We start from the raw sequence: 24,801 nt of genomic DNA, 5'->3' as shown, positions 1-24,801 counted from the left end.
TAAAAGGAGAAAATGACTGACAGATCAACGTAGAGAGATGTAAACCATTTATGAGTAAGATATGGTAAAATTTTAAAAGACTTACCCGTAAACCACTGCGCGTCACACTGCTTTCTCGGTGAACATGTTTGGGAGGAGTGGGGAGCCCGATGAGCTCCGCATCCATTAGGCTCAGCGCAGCGAACTCCTCGAGATTGTACTCCTCCGCCAACACACCATCCTACACACTGGGGAATGTAAAGAAGAATTAATTTTAGATCTTAACAAAAAGAGGAATTTTATTTTATCAGCGTTTTTTAAACTGCCAGTCTGCGCCATGCGACGACAAGATTTTTTAATAAGAAATTCTTGCGCTTGATGAAAATCAGGACTCAAGACTGATGAAAAGCAATGACATCAAGATTACTTATGTAAATTTTGGTCATTTGTTTAAATAAAAGGAGAAAATGACTGACAGACCAACGTACAGAGTCTAGAAACTTGAGATGTTGCATATTAATTTATTTCATAGCATAGGCCTTCATCGTGAAAGAATTTTGAAAATATTAAATGTTTAAAAAATAATTCGCAGGCATCAGCTAGTAATAAAGAGGTAAAGTTTTTAAGTTTGTTTGTAGGAAGTAATCTCTGGTACCACTGAACCGTTTTTGAAAATTCTTTTACTAGTAGAAACTTTTTTATTCCTGAGTGACATAGGCTAAAAATTAGAGATCCCTACGAAATATAATAAGCTACCCGTGCGAAGGCGGGAAAGACTAACGGTCATTCTCATTAATATTATAGGTACTAAAAATAATTCTACCTCTGACCACTCTGTATACAGCCATCCTCCAACCGCACTGAAACTGAAAGGTTTGACGTGGCTGATTTCATTATCCGAAACATTAGACACGAGTGATAACACTGGTCCCTCACGGAATGTATCTACGTGATCGTTTGGTCGAACTTGTCGACGAGCGTCCAGTCGTGGTGCGTCTCTAGTGTTAGGCGTGCCATCGCAATTGGGGACATCACATACTTCTTTACTTGGTGGCATTGGTAGGGGACATTTTTGGTCACTTATCTGCGAAATAAAAATCATATTAGTTACAGGTGATTCCGCAAATGCTGCATCAATCATTGAGATTGTAACAATCTCAATTGTGATTGGCTGAATTTATGGTATTCCTTGTTTTAACAATTCATTGTAATGTATTGTAGCTATTAGTGAACAAGTGTCAGCCAATCAGAATTAGTGATTGTGATCGTCACAGTAACAGTAAAAATTAAGAGAAAATTAGGAAGAGCTATAAGGTTGACGAATTTAGGGTGTGGAATACCATCGAATGGAGCGGACATGTGTCAAACAGTGCAATGGTGTAGACCAATTAAATTATACTGACAGAGTACGTGTTAATTTTATTACGTCATCTCTGAGTAATCTGATTGGTCTGCTGAACACGTCCACGCTCCGATCCGCTATAATGGACAAGCACCCAAGTACTTTTAAGATGGATCCACCATTAGTGATAGTAGAGCCCAGCTATTAAGGTAAATAAAAAAAATCTTCCAAAGAAAAATAAACATTTACCTTTGTGATTCCTCGAGCATGATCCTGAACGCATCCCACAATTCTAGTTCGATGTGCTGGTCCACAAACAGGACAAGGTCCCCAAGCTGCAGCCCTCCAACGTGGTGGACAAGGCGTTACACCACATCTTCTGCGACGGGAAGAAGGTGGCGATCCCGTGCAGTGAACAGGAGAAATCTCCCGATCCTCCTTGTCACTAACTTCCACACATTTAAATTTCCCTATTTGAAGCCCACCTCCACAAGTTCTCGAGCATTGTGTATACGACAAAATTTTCCACATAAACTTTCTGTCTCCAATAATATTACTGTCTATTTGATACTGGTTTTCAATAGAGTTTGATTCTCCTGGATTTGACAACGAAGGGCCGGATTTATCCAAAGTTCTCGTATGAGATTCAGAGTTGTGGTGACGATGGTGTCTCGGCACTGGATGATGGACAGGAACGCTGTTCGCAGTCGGAATATCGTTACTAGTTTCATCTTGAGATGAATCAGTAAGGTATTCGTATTTTATATTCGGACTCGGTTGAGTGTAAAGGACCTAGAACAATGCGAAATTATAAAGTTCAGATGAAATATTTGATATAAGTAGTATTAATATTGTTCACCAGATCGAATTTTATCGACGGTAACTAATTTCAAAGAAGGCTAGCCAATTGTACAAGGAACATTATGGTCTAAGTGTATTAGCAAAGAAAAATCAAGCTCTGAGCATTTATATAGCACAAAAAATACGATAGCATAAAGTCCGATGGGGTGTCTGGTACGATAGAAGTGAGATCAGGCAAAAGGACCAAGGTTTTAAGTCCTCTCCGAGATAAGAGGGTAGGGAGGGAGTATCACCACAAGTATCCCAACTCGGGGCTGCTACTGAGCATTTCTTGACCTAACTGATGCTAAGATCTATAGAGCGAACTTTGACTTTGAATAGACTTAAGACACTGTAAAAACGAAACAGCGTGACATTGCTGCCATGAATCTGTTTTGTTTTAAATACAACTTAATTTTCAGCAATATTGAAGTCTATTAAACTCAGCCTGAGAATATTTCTATAGAAAGTTTTTTGACCTGACTTGGGACTCGAACCTTATAACTTTGAAAATAATATATTCTCACAGTTCATCATCATCATTATTAACCGATAAACGTAGGTCACTTGTAGGGACTTCCACACGCCACGGTCACAGTCTTGCGCCGCGGGGTGCCAGCCAGGTAGCCTCCCAGTGTGCCTGGGTACTGCTGGTCCCTTTTGGATGCATCGGGCATCCGAGGGGAAGAGCAGTATTCGGGCCGGTGCACCCCGGTAACATGGCTAATAATCTCTCTTCGGGGATTTTGTTAGCCATGGCTAATGACCTGGCAGGGGGAAGGTTTCTCCGCGTGTCCCTCTGACTAGCAGAGGGCACAGCGGACGAGGCGGAGGATGGGACGCGGGTGACGTGCGCGGAGTGTGCAGTTGTCGCCCCGTCCCTGGGTCGGGAGGCGCAAGCACTTGGTCGGTGCGCCTCGGACGTGCGGTGTGGGGACCTCGTGAGCGAGGTGGTGGAGGGTCCGCCTCGGCGGATGTCGCTGACTGGGTCGCGGTGGTTTACTTCGGCGTTCCCGTGACCCAGTCACCAGGCAACGCGCAGGAGCGCCGCTGGGTTTTAGTGGGTATTCCGGTCGCCTCCCGGCCGGCGAGTCCCACATACCTTCCCTCCAGTTGGTTGGCTGGCTGGTTAGATGGCTGGCTTCCAGGAGGGGGGGATGCGTAAACGCATTTCCCAGCGTTAAAAAAAACGGAATTGCGCCGCGCCGCCACAAATATTCTCACAGTTGCAAACGAATAATTACCATGATATCGATAGGCTGGTGTATGGGTCCCATCGCAAATATATTGTCGAGGCTGGCAGATCGGGAGTATATAAATCGTGCGCCAGCCGCCTCGTAAGTGCCCGGGGCGCTCACTGCGAACTCTCCGTTCACGATGTATGACCCATTGGATACCCTCAGTGCTAGAACAATTGCAAAATACATATACAAATACAAATAGATACACAAGACCATGTCAGTTGGTATTCTGTCATGATTTTTCTGCCACGGTAAAGAAAGATTTAGGAAAAATAACATTTTATCTGATAAAAACAATACTCATTGTATTAAATTTAAAATTAGTTTAATCACACATCAAATTTTTGTAAAAATTTCGTTACATATAATATATTTGTAACAAAAGTTTGCAAATATGAAATGTGGTAGCCTGGGATTCAGGAGTAAACGAAAGATGGAGCAATACAGATAAGAATAGCAGTCAGAAACGTCTAAGGGTGGACACAGGCAGACAAGATTAAAAAAAAATCGTAGCGACCTATATCGGAACTAAGTAGAACGATAGGTTCAGAAATGTACCAATTCCGAAACTCAAAATACACAAGCAAATAATCTGCATTGATCTTAATGTTTACGGAACAATCAGCAAATTGGTATTCCGGAGCGTTGCAGTGCGTCATGCAAATAATTAACCGTCAATTGTAACGGCGGCTATCTCCATTTATCTCACAATTTGCGGCGTAGGCGCCTCTATTGAAGAGATGCGCCGTAAATGTGCGCCTGCAATTCCTATTAATCGATTCGACATCGATCTTTGCACTAACATGCTCTTCATCTCTCTATTAAACCACCAGCGGCCTAGCAATCAAAACCCATTTCAATAAAGATTTGTTTCTGTTTACTGGAACTATTGCTATGCTTCTATAGTTTATTTTTGTGAGATAAGGCTTCCTATTGACGACAATTATGCCTGAGAAACAGAATAATGACGAGGTATGCCGAATGGGTCGGAGCGCACTTGCCTAGGAGATGCCAATTCATTCTTGCCAGATCTACAGTCTACACCTAGATATTCAGTTATTTTACCATTGAAAAAGATAGCCGTGTAGAGCCGTGCAGATAACCTAACAGTTAAGACGTCAGCTTATATTCGGGAGGTGAAGGGGTTCAATCCCGGTTACGCACTCTTAAATTTTCGGAGTTGAGTTTTAAGTAATTAAACATCGTGAGGAAACCTGCATGCCTGAGAGTTCTCCATACAGTCCTCAAAGGTATGTATGCCAATCCGCACAAGGCCAATGTGGCCAACTATGGCCTAAAACCTTCTCATTTCGAGAGGAGACTCGTATTCATAATGGGCCAGCGGTGGTTTGAAGAACACCAATTATGTTCAATAAAATAATGATGTTCATTAAAATTGCCTTGTACGTATTCCTATTAATAAATCTTTGCTCTTGTGCCCTTTTCTTTGTTGAAGTTCCATTGACCTAGTATTGGAACAGAAAGTCATGTCAATAAAATATTGATAGGTATTGAAATTGATACTATTGGCACTGTGGACCCAAAAGCTTTATTAAACGGCCTTGGAGGCAACATCTGTTCATTGCTAATTTACTACAAAGTATATCTACAATTGAACTCGTATGACCGGGTTCAATCAAACCTTTCTTGACCGTATATAATTATTTCTTTAATGTTGACCTAATTTGTAACGATTTTCTTCGTTCGTTAATGTATCGTGACCCATCTATCATATATTCTATCTATAGGTAGGTATATAAAAAAAATTTGTCCTGATTGACTGACTGATCTATCAGCGCACAGCATGAGCCACTGGGTATACAAATTAGAAATTTTATTATTAGTTTTATAATGTAGGTACCTACGTAGGTACTCACTGATAAAGGATTTTTGGAAATTCCACCCTAATTACACAAGGAATGAAAGTTTTTTTTATAAAAGTCCGTCATTTTCAATTCATATATGTATGTGAAAACTGGTATTTGGACTTTCGGTTAAAAATAAAGAAAAACGTATTTCAGGAATTTTCTAGTATGCCTGCCAAGTATAACTTACCTATATACCTTCAAGGCAAGAGTAAATAGGCATCTTTTAGGTAAACGCGCTCCAACCTAGACCTCATCATTGCTTTTTATCACGCATGATTGTCGTCTATATAATTTTTTTTAAAAGCTCTAAATATACGACGCAGAATGAATTCAGTGGCATGCACAGGCTTCAAAGCCAGGGTAAGCAGTAGTTAGGAAGGTACCTACTTACATTGAGCTTTAAGCTATTTCAACTAGGGTAACTATTTCTTGAGTAAGCAGTGCCTTTATGACTCTATGAGCTGCACGCCAGTGCCTGAATAATGGATTAGGTTGAAATGCATAATCTCAAATTAAGTGTTACCGATATAATTCTCGCTGGAGACGATTTCAGAGACGTTGAGTCGGCAAGCGCCTCGCGGGACAGTCGTCACGTAGGAGTAGCCCAGCGGCAGGCGTGGACGTGAGAACAGCCCGGACACCAGACGCCGTCCGCAGCGCACGTCGCGCGTCGCTGTCGATGCTAACACATCTTCACGACCCACTACCTGCGAACAAAAATAAATAATTGAGATCTCCGTTTATTCCTCTGTTTTTATTTTTAGGGTTCCGTACCTCAAAAGGTACAGAACCCCTATAGGATCATTTGACTACAATTTCACCTTTTTTATTTTATTTGGTACAGAACCGCCCACAGAATTACACACTTAAATCTAAACATATAAAAGGAAAAGGTGACTGACTGACTGACTGACTGATCTATCAACGCACAGCTCAAACTACTGGACGTATCGGGCTGAAATTCGGCATGCAGATATCTATTATGACGTAAGCGTCCGCTAAGAAAGAATTTTTGGAAATTCAACCCCTAACGGGGTGAAATAGGGGGTCGAAATTTGTGTAGTCAATGCGGACGAAGTCGCGAGCATAAGCTAGTTACATAATATATTTTTGAGTTCTATTTTTCAATTGAATTTATGGGCAGAAATTCACATTCATATCTTCCTGCTAACCTGGAAGGGGTAGGGCAGTTTTTATTAAACCCATACCTACACGCACCTTTGGTTTCTACACAGCATCGTACCGGAACGCCTGCTGTATCAATTGGCGGCACGGCTTTGCCGGTAGGGTGGTAACTAGCCACGGCTGAAGCCTCCCAACAGACTAGACCAGAGAAAATTTAGAAATTATTAAATTTAAAATTTCCCTTGCCGGGAATCGACCCCTGGACCTCCCACTAATAAGGCCACAGCACTCATCACTGCACCAGAAAAGTCGTCAAAATTTCTGATTCGTTAATCCTTCTAAAAATCTACCAGCTGTTATAAAATAGAAGTTTGTGTAACATTGAAGAGCCATAACTGATTTGCAATGTACGAGATTACTAACACTCCATTAAAACTGCTGACTTGATTACTCTAGACTTACTGGATGTTCAAAGATAAATTCAAGAACAAAATAGAGCAAGTATAAAACAAGCTTTTACTCGTATTTTACGCAATATTAAATTAGCTACGGTCATACAACTCATACAAGTCGGATGATCCACGTCTACACGGGCAGGGGAGGATTAACACGTCAGCATATTACACGCGTCGTGGAGGGCCCGGCGAACCGTAATTGTAGGATTTAATACGTGAATAACTGGCTTGCTATATCGTTAGTTATGACGCTATACAAGATGCATGTGGGAACTGAGAACATGGGTTTAGGAGTTCAGGAATGAAACTGCTGATCATCTTAAATAGATATCAAAATCAATGAATGACACCAAAAAGAATGGGATTTAAATATTTTTTCTAGTATCCAGTTTTATTAGTAGTAAATTTTTCATAATCCATCCGTACTAATATTAGAAATGCGAAAGTGTGTCTGTCTGTCTGTCTGTCTGCTAGCCTTTCACGGCCCATCCGTTCAACCGATTTTGACGAAATTTGGTACGGATATAGCTTGCATTCCGGGGAAGGACATAGGCTACTTTTTATCCCGGAAAATCAAAGAGTTCCCACGGGATTTTTAAAAACCTAAATCCACACGGACGAAGTCACGGGCATCATCTAGTACCTAATAATTATTATTATACTTAGCCATATGTACTTAACAAATTACTGGTCTTTTTCTTTTTCCTTTTTACGATGTATAGAAACTCTTTTCAACAAAATATATGGCCAGATTTAACCGTAAATATTTAAGTCAAGCATTCTGTTAAGTACATAATATGTTTTGTCCAGATTTGGTTTCGAAGATAGGTGAAAGTGCAGTAGGCAAAAGTGGTTGTCTCAATTTCAAGTTATTAAGTTTTTTCGTGGTCACATTAATTATACAAATTAGTAAACTATCTTTAAAAAAATATACATGTAATTTTAAAAATACTACCAGTCTCAACCTATTATAAGTATTAATAGTAAGTATTATATTATGTAGGCAGATCTCTTATCCAAATTACAGGATGCATTATTATTCGTTATTCCGACGTTCGGTGCAATGATTGAAACGTAATATTGACAGGCGAAGCGAAATGTCTACAATTTAAACCATACCTCAGGACTATTCCTAAGCCCTCTGTAATTTAGAATAATGATGCTTAGAACATTAGGTTCGCCAATAAAGGTATACTATATGTATCTAGGAATTACAGAATCGTGTTGCCTAAAGAACAAAATATGGAAAATCATACTTTTAGGGTGCCGTACCTCAAAAAGAAAAAGGAACCCTTAAAGGATCACTTCGTTGTCTGTCTGTCGTGTCCGTCAAGAAACCTATAGGGTACTTCCCGTTGACCTAGAATTATGAAATTTGGCAGGTCTGATAGCATACGTAAGGGGAAAAATCTGAAAACCGTGAATTTGTGGTTAGCTCACAAAAAATTATTAAAATGTGTTCGCGAACAAATAATTACTATTTTTAACTTTAAAAGTAAGATGTCATTATAATGGCAGCATATGAAAAAGCTTTACCTGTACATTCTAAAACAGATTTTCATTTATTTTTATGCATAATAGTTTTGATTTATCGTGCAAAATGACGAAAAAATAGGACTGTAGTACAGAAGTTTCGGTGAGCGAGCCTGACTTGCACTTGGCCGGTTTTTTAACAGAAATGTCATATTATCTTACTTATAACTAGCTTATACCCAGGATTTCGTCCACGTTGACTACAAGTATCATAATATCATCTGGGAACGCTACGTTTTCTCACATATCGCTAAGGTTTTTGAAAGTTGTCTTAGATTCCAGATTTACAGTCAAAGACTTCGACTTAAACCTATAGATATACAAAAGGAAAAGCTGACTGATCTATCGATGCACAGCTCAAACTACTGGACGGATCAGGCTGAAATTTGTCATGCATAACAGCTATTAGCTGTTATGACGTAGACATCCGCTAGGACTCTTCAAACTTCAACTCCTAAGGGGGTAAAATACGGGTTTGAAAGTGTAGTCCACGCGGATGAAGTCGCGGGCATATGCTAGTCTAATACATATAGGGATTGCATTTAAAAAGCGTGTGACAAAATTCTCGAAATTGTAAGTCAATACCAAGATGCATATGGCTATGCTTACATCATGTCGAAACATTCGCTGTGACACTAATGCGTGTAGAACATTAGTTGATAATAATGTCAGTTTTATGAGTCTCTAATACAAGATAACGCCTCTAAATTTCATATTGACCGACACTGGAGTTATTAAGGTTTTCGCCCACAGAACAGGATCTTAAAACCATGTTACATACTTATAATATTATTATTATGAATAGATAATTTAAATGATTGATGGTAGAAAATAGCGTGGGATATTATTTTTCACTGCTAGAAAAACGACGATAGCCACTAGGCTATCATCTACTAGATTCTATTGTACTACTAGGTACTACATCATAAACCACTAGGTTCAAGAGGTCAGCGTCCAATTCGGTGGGTACGGTATTTAATCGCAGGCCCGCACCTCTTTAACTTTTCGGAGTTATGTGCGTTGCTTTCGGAAGCAACGCACATAACTACGAATAGATGTATTTTTTTTAAATATCAGTTGTTCCAAGAGTTGTCCCACACTACCTACCTTTCGTTCTACCTTACATAATATGTGAAATACAGTTTGGTATAGCATGCGGTGCTTAAAAGATCTAATCATAGACAGTTCACTTTTCATCAAATAAAATTTTGACATTTCAGATTGACATCAATTAATTTAGGAAGGTCAATATTAAGTGTTTCTTAAATAACCAGTTCTTAATGAAAAGAAAGCATTTATGTGACGCCCGGCATTACGCCCCCATAAAACCCCACTCATTTTTAGGGTTCCGTACCTCTAAAGGAAAAAGGGAACCGAAAACCGTGAATTTGTGGTTGCATCACAAAAAAATGTGCTCGTGAGCAAATAATTAGTATTTTCAATTTTCAGAGTAAGATAACTATACCTATCAATTGGGATATCATATGAAAGGGCTTTACCTGTATATTCTAAAACAGATTTCTATTTATTTTTATCCAAAATAGTTTTGATTTATCGTGCAAAATGTCGAAAAAATACCCGAGTAACCTATACCTACGGAACCTTCGGTGCGCGAGTCTGAATCGCACTTGGTCGGTTTTTTATAAATCGGTCGAGTTCAGTCTAGCCATTAAACGTTTGAAAGATGAGATTGTCAGTTTGTTTTTAAAAAATCCTTTGAAAGACCCGGCGCGGGGTTGAGTGGATTATATTTAATAGAATTACTTAAATTCCTCGTCACCTCAATTTAACATCATTTTATTGACCGTTATGGATTTTATGAGTTTTCTTAATTTAGCCGTGAATTATGTAATGATGCTTGTATATTCCGATAGGTGCTTTTTAATTTGTGAATATGTGAAGTTAATTTGTGAAGCTACTAGATATTTTTAATAGAGACTCTATAGAGACCATGATATTATAAAAAGGTATTAAGTATAATTATTATTCTACGCTTTTTAATAGAGCTCCTACATACATCATACATGAAAAGTTTTGCCGTCAACTTTGTTCGCGTGGATTTAATTGAAAATTTTTTTGGGTAAAAAGACGATTAGGGATAACATTTTTGTAATGCTAACCTAAAAATATGATTATTTTTTATGGTTAACTGTCTTATTAGTTAGTAGAGTCGTATTATGGTAGTTATAGCAAAAATAGGTAAGTTCACTGCACACATCAATTTGAAATCCTAGTATGACTATTTTTCTGTCTACCTTTTCACGCTTATATCGCAGAGCCGATCTTATAGATTTTATTTTACAGTAGATAGGTACTTTTTGATCTCAATCTTTATGATACTTTGCACAGAACTTGAATTTTAGAAGTGGACATACTTAACTAATTTTTGTCCGAAAAAAATATATTATTCAGGCTTTCGTAAAAATAAATATACTTACCACACGGAGGGATTAACAATGTAAATTACTATTAAAATGATAATTACCCAGCAACAATATTCAATGTCTATTTTAGGATTCTTATAATTAATTCAATCATTATGAATGACATAAAGTTAATTAGTTAATAATATTATTTGTAACATTGTGACGAATTTAGGGAATATATAACATAAAATATATTATCTATGTTGTAAACTCTATAAGTAGTTAGTAGTAGTCATTTGACCACAATGTCGCTAAAACAGAACCAACAACTCTTTTTGCTGATTCATCGTTTTCCATATTGTTTAGGTAGGTATAGGCGCAAAACTTTAACAACTTTTTTCGTCCGAAAACAGTTGACTTACCTACAAGCTTGTTCACATTATTCCAGTAAAATTATATCCAGAGCTGTATTATTACTAGAAAGGGGGATTTACATTAAGACTTTGATTGGTAGCAGTGTCATAGGTATAGTACGCGACAGGTCGAGATGGCAATTGACCACAACGCTTACCACTGCGCCAGGGAGGTCGTCAACATAATATAAGTAGGTAAACATTATGTAGCGCATTAGCAATTTGCGGGACTTATATAGCACGCGGTGCTTAAAAGATCTAATAATCAAATAGACAGCTCACTTTTCATCTAATACAATTAACTATGGCTTGTAAGGACAGGTCACAGGATTGTAGACGTTGCCAATTTCAATGAGAACTTACTCGAATCATGTAAACCGGGCGATGAGCCTACGTACGTGACTTTATTACTTTCAATTGTTTGTCGTATATGGCACACGCCGAGACGAGGGGCAAGGCCGATACATTTAGGGTGTGCAATTTAATGCATATGAGGAGACAATGTGTAAGATCAGACCAAAAATAGCCTTAATGTAACACCAGTGTTGACACTAGACTCTCGAATATGGAAGTCACATTCATTATAATATTAGCGAAAACTTGTGTCAGTTAGGGTACGAAATATAATGGATACGTAAAGGAGCGTATAGGAGACACTAGAGTCTAGAAAAAGTTTCAATATAGATATTATATTCATTTAAATATTTCTCTTTCTCTCATCCGTCCACCGGATTCACTCAGCAATGCGCTTTCCGGTGCAAGTTCACCATTCCAGCACCTTGCGACCAGTAGCGTGCAGGTCATAGAGGCATAAATGCACTGCCTACCCCAGTTGTAAGCTATTTATCATTATGACCATATTTTTCATTATGACCTGCCAGTAAACAGGTTCCTACCTAACTAATGCCTACCCTGGCTTCAAACCCTGTGCACGCCACTGCTTGCGACCCCAACGTCTATCAGTTTTTTGAACTATGTGGCGCCCCCATTGCCACTTCAGCTTCGCAACTCGCAGAGCTATGTCAGTTAAGTTACTCTAGTTCTCCTACAGATCTCCTAACTTCTGATTTAATCACGTAGAGAATCGCCAAGCATAATTCTTTCCATCGCCCGCTGAGTGACTCTGAGCTTTCTTATGAGGCCCATAGTTAGCGACCGTCACTCATTGAGTTTCCAAGGCTTTAAGCAAAGAATTTTTCTTTAAATTTTCACAGGGAAATTCTGCTATAATTTGCACAGGATTTATAAAATCAAAGTACACGACAGCAGCGCATAATTAAAATAATGGAGTAGCTAATATAAACACGGCGAGGTTTCAATTATTAGCGTAACTAGACCAGTCGTTGACTTTCCATTATCATACACGATGAGGCTTGCTCCGTTTGAATTATAAATTTATTACCTTCGTTGACTCCCCCGGCTCGGATGTAATTTCGAGCCGCCTTTACTGACGACAATGCAGTTTTGAAATATTCATTGGCACTCCAAAATGTTCAGGCAAGCAGGAGACGTAGGTTTGGGTTAGTTTCTATACCAAAATTAGTGATTTACCTTAAAAGCAGATACTTTATGCACAACTATGCAAAAAAATGAGTGGAATGGTAATTATGTAGGTACATGAACCTTGCAAACATTACACTTCTGATGTATGTATGTAGCCATAGTCCGCAACAGTTTGAGATGGCAATCGAGGTGTGAGGCGGGAGGACGCCCCGCACACCCGCACGTCGTGTGCGAGGCGTTCCATCAACGATTGCCATCTCGACCTGTCCCGTACCCACGTGAGTTTCTTTATTCCACTACTAGCTGATGCCCGCAACTTGTTTTGCGTGATTGAGTAACAAAAATCGAAACATCCAAACATTCAAACATCCAAATATCCGCACTTTCACATTTATAATATTATTAGGAATTAGGATAACTTCTGAATTCCTCGATGTAATTTTTTTAGTTCGTTTTTTTGACAGGGCAGTCATGTTTGTAATTTTTTAAATTACTATTTGTGATATGCGCCGCCCACTCTCACAGCTAAACATGCAGGAAAAGCTAGCCTATCCTGCATGTTTAGCAGTGGGAGAGTGGGCGGTGCATAGGTACCCATCGTATGCTGTATGTTGCACCATACAAACATGTCTGTTTCAGCGGATTATAGCAAATGAAGCTTTTGCTTCCTTGTACATCATGGATTTCTGCAAAGTCAAAAAAACCTAAATCCATGTCACAACATAAATTATTCATTTAAGTATGTCAAAGTCGATTCGCAAAACAAATACATAAAGCTATCAGGCGAGATATGTTCCAGAAGTGTCCTATGTAATTAGATGAACAAGAACCAACCGGCCACGCAGCTACTCTTGAACAATTTGACGTATCCCCTCTCCCCTCGACCTAACGTTCCCTGTATTTATAACCTGTTGCTATTTGTTCTATTGATTTGACAGGCTTTTACATGAAACAATTTCCACCTGCAACATAATTTTGTGTTTGACGGGAAGCCAATGAATGCAAAGGGCCCGGCTATGATATAGAAAATAAATAAACAATTATAACCTTCTCATAACCATCTCATGTATGATCCTATAGGTATAAGGCCGCCATTTTAGTGGCGTCAGCACTAGACTGAAGTTTTGAGCTGATGGTATATTTTAATTTCAGCTGGCGTCAAAATGACGTCATTTAGATGTTAATGAGACATGGTTCCAGCGCAATAGCAATTTGCGGCACTTATAGACTAGCCCCTACTTTCGCCTTTACTTTAGACTTATCTCCGTGACTTCATCCGCGTGGACTACACAACCCCTATTTTACCCCCTTAAAATCCTTTCTTAATGGATGTCTACGTCATAATAGCTATCTGCATCCCAAATTTCAGTCCGATTGCGTTGATAGATCAGTCAGTCAGTCAGTCAGTAACCTTTTGTTTTATATATTTAGATTAAGAAATGATAACATTTCTTAATTGTATGTTTTTACTTTGTTTCTAGGGTCCCGTACCCGAAGGGTGCCAACGGGACCCTATTACTAAGGCTCCGCTGTGCGTCCTTCCGTCGTCCGCCCTTCTGTCCGTCCGTTTACCAGCGGGCTGTATCTCATGAACCGTAAAAGGTAGACAGTTGAAATTTTCGCAGAGTGTGTATTTAGACATCCGTTAAGAAATGATTCTTGAAGGGGTAAAATAGGGGTTCAAAATTTGTGTAGTCCACGCGGACGAAGTCGCGGGCATAAGCTAGTAAGATATATTATTTAATTTGCCAATTAGAAACGGTCGGAAAATAATACAAAAGTACCCATAGGCGACAAAGCGACTATGCAAACTGTGTGCAGTGCGGCATCTGGGTCGCACTGTGTTTGTCATGCAACACGATATTACTCATTGGAACTGTGTAAATATGTAAAGTATTACAATACGCGAATGATTATTATGTAATAGGTGCATGGTCGAGCTTATATTAATCGTTTCTATTGTTAAACTGTTATATAACGTTGGTAATGGCTTCGAAAGGTAAAATGAATAAATTCCTAAGAGATATTTTACGATAGATCTGTTCTTGCAGTAGGGTGGTAACTACCCACGGCCATAGCCTCGCACCGGACCAAAAACACTTGTAAAAGTTTACTTGAATAAAAATATTATACTTATTCTATTCTAAAAAACGTAAAATGTAAGTTAAAAATAACTCTTCAACACGTCTCTATAGTAACACGAGCGTATCAGTTTTTGCAATTAACACTAGTTGAGCAAATGAAAATTCGTGAGTAATCAATTGAAAATTTGCTCGAACGACGTGTGTCCATTCTTGTAAGCGCCATGAGCAAACAAAACTCACCATCGAGGTGGCGCCAACATTCCTTCTACACTGCGATATAATCTTTTGTAAATAGTATGGCTGTGGTGTGTGCGCAAACATTTTTTTATTTTGTAAAAAAATTGCAGAAAAATTTTAGGCATTTTTTAATCCTTTTATTTTTTGGTTGGCCAATTTATTATTATAGTGCTAGCCTAGTGCTAGTGGTTAGGACATCCAGCTCCTAGTCAGAGGTCGGGGGTTCGATCCCGGGCACGCACCTCTAACGTGCGGTACAGTAGTTCGAAGTTGAGCGTAAAAAAGAATAGTGGTAGAGTGACTGACGTAGCATGATAATAATAGCTGTCCTACATGAAATAAATTTTGATTTGTGTCGAGGTAGACAAAGTACTAAATTAATTAAAAAAAAAACTTATACATATCTATGTACATATTGAAAAAATTAAGTATATCTATTGTACATATTGTGCCTCATGAAACAATACTGGTTAAACGCTTAATAACCACAGCGGCATGATAATGTTGATTTCCGGGTACTAAAATGAGCAAACAATTTCAATGTCAAACTTTACGACCGGCAAATGAGGCAACATTTGTTTTTAATTCGGGCACAAGAATTTCAAGATTCTCCTCTATCTAATTCATGTAGGTAGGTACCTACGTAGTTTTCAATCATTTGTATCGCAACCACAGACACTATATTTTTTTAATATATAGCAATAAAAAGAAAATAAAATTCTGTTAATGGGCGCCTGGTAAGGAAAAATGACTTTTTTTATTACACTTTTGTTATATCGATTTGCGTTTGAATGCCAAACTAACCTGATGATTTGGCATTAGTTAGGGGAACGGCAATAGTAGAAGAAACATCGATGAGAAGAAAGTAAAGTATTGTTAAGCATTGTTCTCGGGAACATAAATCTTACGGAGACTGTACGATGCGACATTATTATAGGAATAATAAAGGATAGTAAATAAGAAATGGTACCTATATCTACAAGTAGGTATGTCGCTTTTTGCAAACTATTCACAAATGTACAGAAATAATTATTCTTAAGCACAATAATAATTATACCTAATATATCACTATCAGTATCACAATATCATAAAACGCAGCCTCCAAAGCAAAATAAATAAACGAGATGGACAAAATTTGCCCCAGGCTGAACAAAATATAAAGGTATTAAATATGTAATTTTAGAAAAAAAAAAATACAATGAACTAAGTATATATTTATGCAAATACGTCTATTTTTGCAATAATCCGTACTGATGTTCCACTAGTCATCTGCACAACGATAAATAATTACCCTCGTTAACCTCTTCTATACTTACTTACTTTCCCTATTTTCTGTGACTGATATAAGTCATACGTGTAGAGGTTTTTAATTAACCTAAAATATATTGAAAAAACAGAGACCGCGATGTAGGCATTTGAAAGTATCGCTGCAGGTTTCAAATGCATTCACATTCAGGTGAATGTTTTCAAATAAATTAAACAGAGCTTTGAATCACAACGCTATCGCATCACCCTTTTGCGAATTACTTTCAATCAAAACTATATAATAGTTCGATTGTATTGAAGTATCAATTTAAACAAACAGTACAATAAAAAAAACATAAAGGGTAGTTTATTTTAATCACGCCTAATGTAAAAGAAGGCCTCAAATATATTCAATACGTTGAGATTGAGACGGTTGACCCAAATTGACAAAATACACGAACGTCATGTCGTTCACAAATTTTCTAATCAACACTAGGTGACCACAATGATTTAAAATTGACCGTCTAGACATCATTGCAATTCGCAGTGATTTACACATAATCAATGATGGCTGTTATATGTTTCTATTTCACGCTAAAGATCAAAGTAAAATGGAACAAGGTTAAAAGTTAGGTATTTTAGTGGATACATTATTGTATACATAACGGTCAAACAAGTCATTCAGCTATTATGTACGAACTATTATCTTCTAGAAAGGACATATATAAACGCAGAAAGGCCGGCAACGCATCGGCGGTTCCTCTGGTGCTGCAAATGTTCATGGGCGATGGTAATCACTTAACATCAGGTGACCCGCCTGCTCGTTTGCTCGCTATATCTATTAAAAAAAAGAAAGACTACGAAAATTTATTCAGCAGTAGGTACGGTACATCTCTACACTAAAAATATAAGTATACCTGATAGACTTGTCGTGCACTAAAGTTAAGTACTTTACTGTCACTATGTTATTAAAAATTAGGAATTATTTTTCAATTTTGATAGATGAAATTAAATTGTATGTAGGAACCAATATTTGCCGCAATTACTTACTGTGATCTTAACACAAAAATAGATGAAACTTTTTAACCTAATTTTGCCAAAAAATCTATTTGTTACATCGTTATAATATGTTACTTTCGCCGATGTCACTTCTAGTATTCTATACTTCTAGGACGCAAACTTGATATTCACTTCGGTTTACATATAAACTAAATAGAGAACTCTGGGTTAATTACAATCCAGATCCAATCCCGGCAAATATAAATTGTTTCCTTTGATATTAACTGCAATTGTAAATAAATAAATACGTTCATTGATTAAATGACTTTAAGGCGAGTCACCGAGGCTTAGCGGAAAAAACTGGGTTGCTAGATCAAATGTTTTAGGTATTTACTATTTAAAGACATTGTCTAAAGAATGTGCTACTTTGATACACAATAGGAAGTACTTTTCTCGATCAAATAAAATCTTGAAATAAGCCGAAATAAAAGTCTAAAACGAATTATTTAATACTAAAATTTCTGACTTGGCAAATTATTTCTATATGGAAATATTTGTCTTTAAGTACTACAGAGAACCTGCTAAACATTGGTTTTCAACAGGACTTCTATAATTTATTAAATTCAAATTTAACGTTTGAAACACAGAATTTGAACGTTGCCAAGCGGTTTACCTCAAAGCCGCGCTGCCCGCCTCGGTGACTCGCCTTAACCATGCGCATTAACATTATTGTTATACCGTATACGTTTATTATCATGTCTGTTATAAGCTTTCAGTTCACTTACTGATAAAGTCTACAACCTAATAGATGATATAGTCACTAACAATATTATGAACTAAAAGCCAGCGCGTGCCAGACATTCGTTTTTTTTATTAAAACTAAAAAAATCTATGCGTATTTTCTCCAACACTGGGAGGAACGTTTGTTTGGATGTGTTTGGATCAATTTTTTTATATTTTCTTCAGAATAGTATTAGAAATCACGTCATGCGTTGTCAGACACTTAGTATCATGGCATCTGCCAGACACCTTTAAAGTTTAAAAGTTTAAGGGTGTCTGGCAAATAAACATCCAAACAAACGTTCCTACCAGTGTTGGGGACAATACGCAGCTAAGCTTTCAGCTTTTATAAAATAAAGAAGGTATGGCACGCGCTGGTTCTCTCTCTATTACAATTGATGCTTGCTTGAAAATATAGGCATTGATATTTTTTATTTGATAAAACATTTGTTTTACTTATTTAATTTTTACGAAATAATATAAAAAAGAACAAAAACTTATTTTCCGTCCTAATTATTGTATTTTATCGAAAATTTTACAGCAATAAGAAAAACACGCATCAGCCAGTAGAGAGTTTTTGTTATTTTCTAAATAAATTTTCTAAATAACTAAATCAAAAGTTTCAATATTTTAATTCAAAAATTTTACTTTAAAATAAAAATTGCCCAAATTGGTAATGAATGAATTGATAAAATATATCGAGTAGACATTGATTTGAGTGCTGTTTCAAGGAATATACTAAAGCAATCTAATAAATAAATAATAAGTACTGAATAAAAAAAACTTACCATTACGATGAATATAGCAAATATCGCTGGTATATTAGCCATGTTCGTAGCCAACCACTCTCTTCACAATAATTATACACTTCTTTGACTGGAAAAACTTTAATAATTTGTCTGCAAAGAACTGTTCGATTTCTATTAATACAGTGCTTATCTCTTTAATACGGATAAACGAGATGAATTATACCAATCTTCTGCGAAATTAGTAATTTTACCGTTTTTTAATCGTTAGATAGTTATTATAATTATTCGATGTAGTTTTAGTATTCCCGTTATTTAACCTTTTTTTAAAACATTAGATTACAAAGAACAAACCCTGCAAATTTCATGATTCTAGGACCAGCAGTTTAGGCTGTGCGCTGATATATAAGTCAGGACTTTGAATTTTATATACAGGTTGTAACCAGAACGCTGGTAAAAACAAAAACAGGTGTTAGTACTGATGATTACTGATATGATACCACAAAAAAACGCGAAAAAACTATTAAAAAATCCTATGTATTCCTTGTAAAAGTTTACGATAAATTGCAAATAAAACATCTGACTGACGCTAGAGGTGAACGAACGTTGGAAAAGTAGGTCACTCAAAGTCAATGCCGCGTCGTAGGTGGGGCATTGACCTAAGTTTTGCACGCCATACGTTGCGGGTTTGAAAAATTCTATATCACTAAAAGTACAAAACGAAGCAAATGGTTATTGGTATTGGTTTGTGTTTAGGTAGTATAACAATAACGCTAAGTTATGCTAGCGTTCTGGTTACACCCTGTATATACAGATGGATGGATAGTAGTTAAAGATGTAATAAGCAAACTTGCACGAGAGTGGCGCGTGGTATGGTTAGCTTTTAGCCAATCACCCCGAATTTTCCGGGAGGTTACACTTTTTAAATTAAAATCAATATTTCTTAAAATTAAAATGATAAAAAATTCAGATTCCGTTATTCTATAAATCTGTAAAATTGGAATGAAAGTCCCCAGTGCTGTATCAAATAAAATAATTTTTAGTTCAACATTTCAAAATATCTTAAGAGCGTATTCAAACCACGTTATGAATAAAATTAAGGCAAAACCAAAATCTGAAAAGCTCTTAAAAAATGGCGACTCTCCATTGACGGTGAAGAAGGTAGCGACCTATATTTTACTTAATTAAAAACAACATGTCTTTCCGTGCACTGCCGCGCGCTGTTAACATTTTCATAATAAAAATGAGTTGAGTTGGAAATGTGAGCTGAAACAGAGTGGAAACTTTTTGTGCAGGAAAAGTTTGTGCACAAAATTAATAATATGAGACTATATTTTGTTTTCTTACTTACTTATTTGTTTTCTAATGAATTATCATCACTACATCATTGTATTGCAAATTCAGCAATTGACAATCAGACAGTGTATGCTATAGTAATACCCAATCTGAATAAATGATTTGAGTTCGAGTGTGAGTTTAAGTTTAGAAAGAATGCTAGCAAAGTGTTGTCTGTCTGTATGTCTGTCTGCTAGCCGTTTTTGACAAAATCTGGAACTGATATAGCTTGCATCCCAGCGAAGAACATAGGGTACATTTTGTCCCGGAAAATCAAAGCGTTCCCACGAAACTCTTAAGAAACATCAATCCATGTGGATTTCGTCGCAAGCATCTCTATTTGGTACAGAGATAGCTTGCATCCTGGAGACCAGTATAGTCGTATTTTTATCACGGATAATCAAAATGTTCTCAAAGGTGTGTGAAGTCTGCCAAATGCCAATCCGCACTTGGTATGCGTCGTATATATCTGCCACATCCAAACCCTCTGAAAAGGAGACCGGGCTCTGTAGTGAGTATAGTGAGCACAAAGTCACAAACCGGGACACAAAATACCGGGATCGCGGGATATCGCTATTGGAAAAATTCGGTATTCGAAAGCCCTACTCACGATAATAAAGAACATGGCTTCTTTCTATAAATTTCTATTGTTTCAGATACTGTGTGCATCAAATTATGTAGTAGTAATTAAATGTGCACCTAAGATGGGATCTATTTTATTTGACCCCCTCTATGAAGCCAATCTTACAAATAATACTAAGCCGACGATGGGTTGATCATGATGATGATTATACAGGGTGTAACCAGAATAGATAAGTATCTACTTTCATAAGTACTAACTGATATGATACCACAAAAAATACGGAACCCTAAAAACGCGAAATAATATTTAAAAAATCCTATATTTTGTAAGAGTTCACGATAGGTACCTATACTGCAAGTTAAACATCTGATTGACGCTACAGGACAACGAACGTTGCGTAAGTAGGCTACTCAGAGTCAATGCCGCGTCGTAGGTGGGGCATTGACCCGAGTTTTACACGCTAAACATTGCGGGTTTGAAAAATACTAAATCACTAAAACTACAAAATAACGATAGGTTTTTGCTAGCGTTCTGGTTACACCCTGTATAGATCATGGTCAATTACAGACTGTAATTTAAAAAAGTTACATTACTCTGTTTCGATTACATTTGATGTAAAATATAGCTCAGTAACGTGTATTAATATTTGTTTTAGAGATCAATCAAACGAGCGCTTTGCTAGCAAGAAATCAACTCTAGTATTTTTGTAACGTTATTTTTAAACCTATAAATATAATTTACAACATAAAAGTCTGTATGTCAGATTAGCCAGAAAACCTTACCAAGGACAAGTCGTGGATAAAGTAAACAACTTTATATTTATGTAAAACACAAATAGCTTTTTATATCATCTGTAAATACATCGGGATGTATTGATTTTGATTTATTAGGGGAGAGTAATCTGCGTCATAGGTTCTTGATAAACAAGTGCAAGGACAGCGCAGTAGGATTCTGTATATAGACGACAGACTCGAAGTTTATTTCATACTACGGGATATAAATTATATCATAGTCCGGTCAATATTGGCGATTCCAACATTCGTACCATTTTTTTATTAAAATAAAAAAAATAAAAAAGTTTCTTTATTTAAGGTAAAAATTCGAGTAAAAGTTAGTACGAATGTAGAGAACGCCAATATAATTGTCCGGACTATAATAAAATGTATATCCCATAGTTTGAAATAAAGTATGGACACGGCATTGAATCCAGGCTAATATTATAAATGCGAATTATGTCGATAGATATTGAATTGCTTAAACCCCATATAATGCTGAAAATTTAGTTGCGTGTCCGGGATCGAACCCGCGACCCATCTGACAGGAGGCATTTAACGACGTCTTACCCACTAGACTATCGCCGCTCAGAATAAAATAATACTGCAGTACTGAATTAATTTGCGGTAGGTAAGCGTAGGTATAGTCCGCGACAGGTTGAGATAGCAATCGGGGTATGAGGCGGGGGGACGCCCCGCAATCCAGCACGTCACCTGCACTCGCCCGCACCGGGTTAGCGCGACGTGCGGTGTGCGGGGCGTTCCCTCCCCGATTGCTATCTCGATCTGTCGCGTTACTTATCTTGTATTGTAAAGTCGTGTGGGTAAATACCTAACATGAGCAATACTTTTTTGTAGTAATACAAGTTGTTTGTAGTAGTTGTAGATGCGAACATCAATGAATTCATGAGTAGGCATAACACGAATATTTTTATTGTTAGAAATGTTACATTGTACTGAATGAATGACGTGGCTGAATGGATGCTTCTGGCGCAAATCCAATGTAACTAATTGTTATTTTCCTCGCAGAGTTTTGAAACAAATCTCTTTTGTATTTGTATTTTTTGGTAACCAATAAATAAGCAAACAGTAAGCCTGTTGATGTGTAAGGATTTATGTTGTAGTCATAATTTTGATGTGGCTTTTTTCTTAAACATCTTTTCAGTACGCTTAGTACGAGATTTGTCTCACCAAGGTTGATAGTATTCGAGTGTCGAAACACTGCCGTGTTATAGTAAACTGGATTTTAACTACCTGGTTTTCAAGCTCAAGATTGTCTACACATCTACAGCCAGCGCTCCAGGCGGAAACGTTTCGAAATTAAAATCAGTGGCATTGAATTTTTGAATTCAATTCAAGGCTCTTTAGGTCCATTTTACTTTGACGTTATTGTGTTTCAACTCTCGATTTCTGGCAACGTAAAATCTTATACTAAGCGTACTGACTATAAAATTATGTAACGAAATCATTTTAGTGGTCCTATTCTCTCCACTTAAATGATATAAGCTTTTATAGTTAGGACAGTTATGTTTATACGAACGCCTTGGTGTTTTTGTGTGACACATAGTTATTTTTAGTTTTATTATTCGCAAACAATTTTACCATTGTAACAAGTACCTACATAAATATTTTTAATATTGCCGAGATTTATTAAAACTCCGACTCAACTCTCGGTAAAGCATGGAAATGAGAATACGATACTATTGAGCTCACGTCACGTCCACGCTTTTACTTTCAGTCGAGAGAGTGAAGTTGGTCGTTAGACTCTGCGTAATGTGCGAAGACTTTACTTTTAATAATTACTTTTGTGCCCTAAAATTCTTTAAAAAATCTCAGTATCAAAATAAAAACTTACGTATTGCCATGCATCGTTAACTACCTCCTCAAAACGGTAGCATTCACCAAATGTATCATATTCATAGTCATGGATGTAAAACTCTACAGTTTTTTGTTTAAAATTCTTACTATCAAGCCCATATCGGGCGAGATTAGGCATCTTAATTACGGTGCCCGTGATCGAATATTATGGTGTCGGATCATAACAGTTCCACTTTAGATCTCGAAAGGTGTGGTCTTTGACCAATTACGCCTAGATTTATTCGAAAATAAAATAAATGACCACGCTCCCAAAATATTTGGCTGTCGATAGGCAATTTGCCGCTAGATTTATCATTAGTTTGCTGGTGTTGAAATGACAATCTATTATCGCCTGTAAAATATGTAATAACTTAATTTATGGTTATTTTAACCGCTCAAATTTGATACGCATCGGACCAATTTAGTTCGGTTAAATTATAGTTATAATAATAATACTTTATGAGATTTGATTACCGAAAATAAAACGTTAACGCATTTTTACCAGAGAAGACCACAGATGGGGAGATTTTAATCAGGCATAAAAAACGGGGACCTAACTATAGGTACACAAAAAATACTTTAAAGTAATAGGTAACTATTTTTAACTTTTTTGATCTCTTTTACTTGTGTTTAAAATTCATCTACTAATATTATAACTGCGAAAGTATGTCTGCCTGTCTGTCTACCTTTTCATAGCCCATCTGTTTAATCAATTTTGATAAAACTTTGTACACATATAGTTTTTATTCCGAAGACAGACATAAGCTACTTTTTATCCCAGAAAATGAAAGAGTTTCTGCGATACTAGATCCACGCTGACGAAATCGCAGGCATCATCTACTATCTATCTACTATATTATCATAAATATACATATATTATATACTAGGGAGAGTATAACTATCCATAGCATACTTCCTAATTCCATGAAACTATCAATTTACTGAATGATACAAGTAGCTGAATACATAGTACAGTACGCGGCAGAAAATAATGTACATCGACCTTCAGAAAAAGATTGCGGATTTGTAGAGCATTGTCTCTGAGACCGACAAAATGTCACATAGGAATGAGTGATATAGACGACGCTCTACAAAGGCGAAATTTCATTCTAAAGGCCGATGTAAGTACCTACATTATTTTCTGCCGTGTAGGAAATATGTCCTTTTATTCGCCAGTCAAGTTGAGACTATTTTACTGGACATGAGATTTGAATACGGAAAATTAAAAAAAAACAGACGTCTACGCACTACACAGATAAGGAAACTGTACGGATTCTTCATTAATGAGTTAACACCTCACGCGGAATCCGTCCGTATCTTGTTTGTTTAGCTTAGAGTTTACACATGTGAGCAAAAAATTTCCGAATGTTTTTTGGTACGTGTTGTTGTTTCTTGTAAAAAATAGCACTGGTGCACTGAACCTTTCTAACCGAGAGGTATTGAAGTAAATATTATGTTTATATATGCGGTTGTAAATTTACAAGTGTTAAAACCACG

At 37.0% G+C, this 24,801-nt stretch overlaps 1 protein-coding gene across 1 annotated transcript in view; it reads right to left on the bottom strand.

The window, feature by feature from the left end:
* The window catches only part of LOC117991707 (thrombospondin type-1 domain-containing protein 4-like), a 157,797-nt gene that overhangs the window by 4,913 nt on the left and 128,083 nt on the right, over positions 1–24,801 (bottom strand). Inside the window, exons 8-12 of the mRNA XM_069505358.1 lie at positions 5,794–5,977; positions 3,406–3,566; positions 1,571–2,113; positions 803–1,063; positions 86–227 (exon numbers count right to left, since the gene is read on the bottom strand). Of these exons, the coding sequence (XP_069361459.1) occupies positions 86–227; positions 803–1,063; positions 1,571–2,113; positions 3,406–3,566; positions 5,794–5,977 (1,291 nt within the window). The remainder of the gene's footprint in view (positions 1–85; positions 228–802; positions 1,064–1,570; positions 2,114–3,405; positions 3,567–5,793; positions 5,978–24,801) is intronic.

Source organism: Maniola hyperantus, chromosome 20 (genome assembly GCF_902806685.2).
Source record: "Maniola hyperantus chromosome 20, iAphHyp1.2, whole genome shotgun sequence".
Taxonomy (NCBI): Eukaryota; Metazoa; Arthropoda; class Insecta; order Lepidoptera; family Nymphalidae; genus Maniola; species Maniola hyperantus.
Note: the sequence above shows the minus strand (reverse complement) of the source record. Positions and strands in the feature narration are given on the sequence as shown.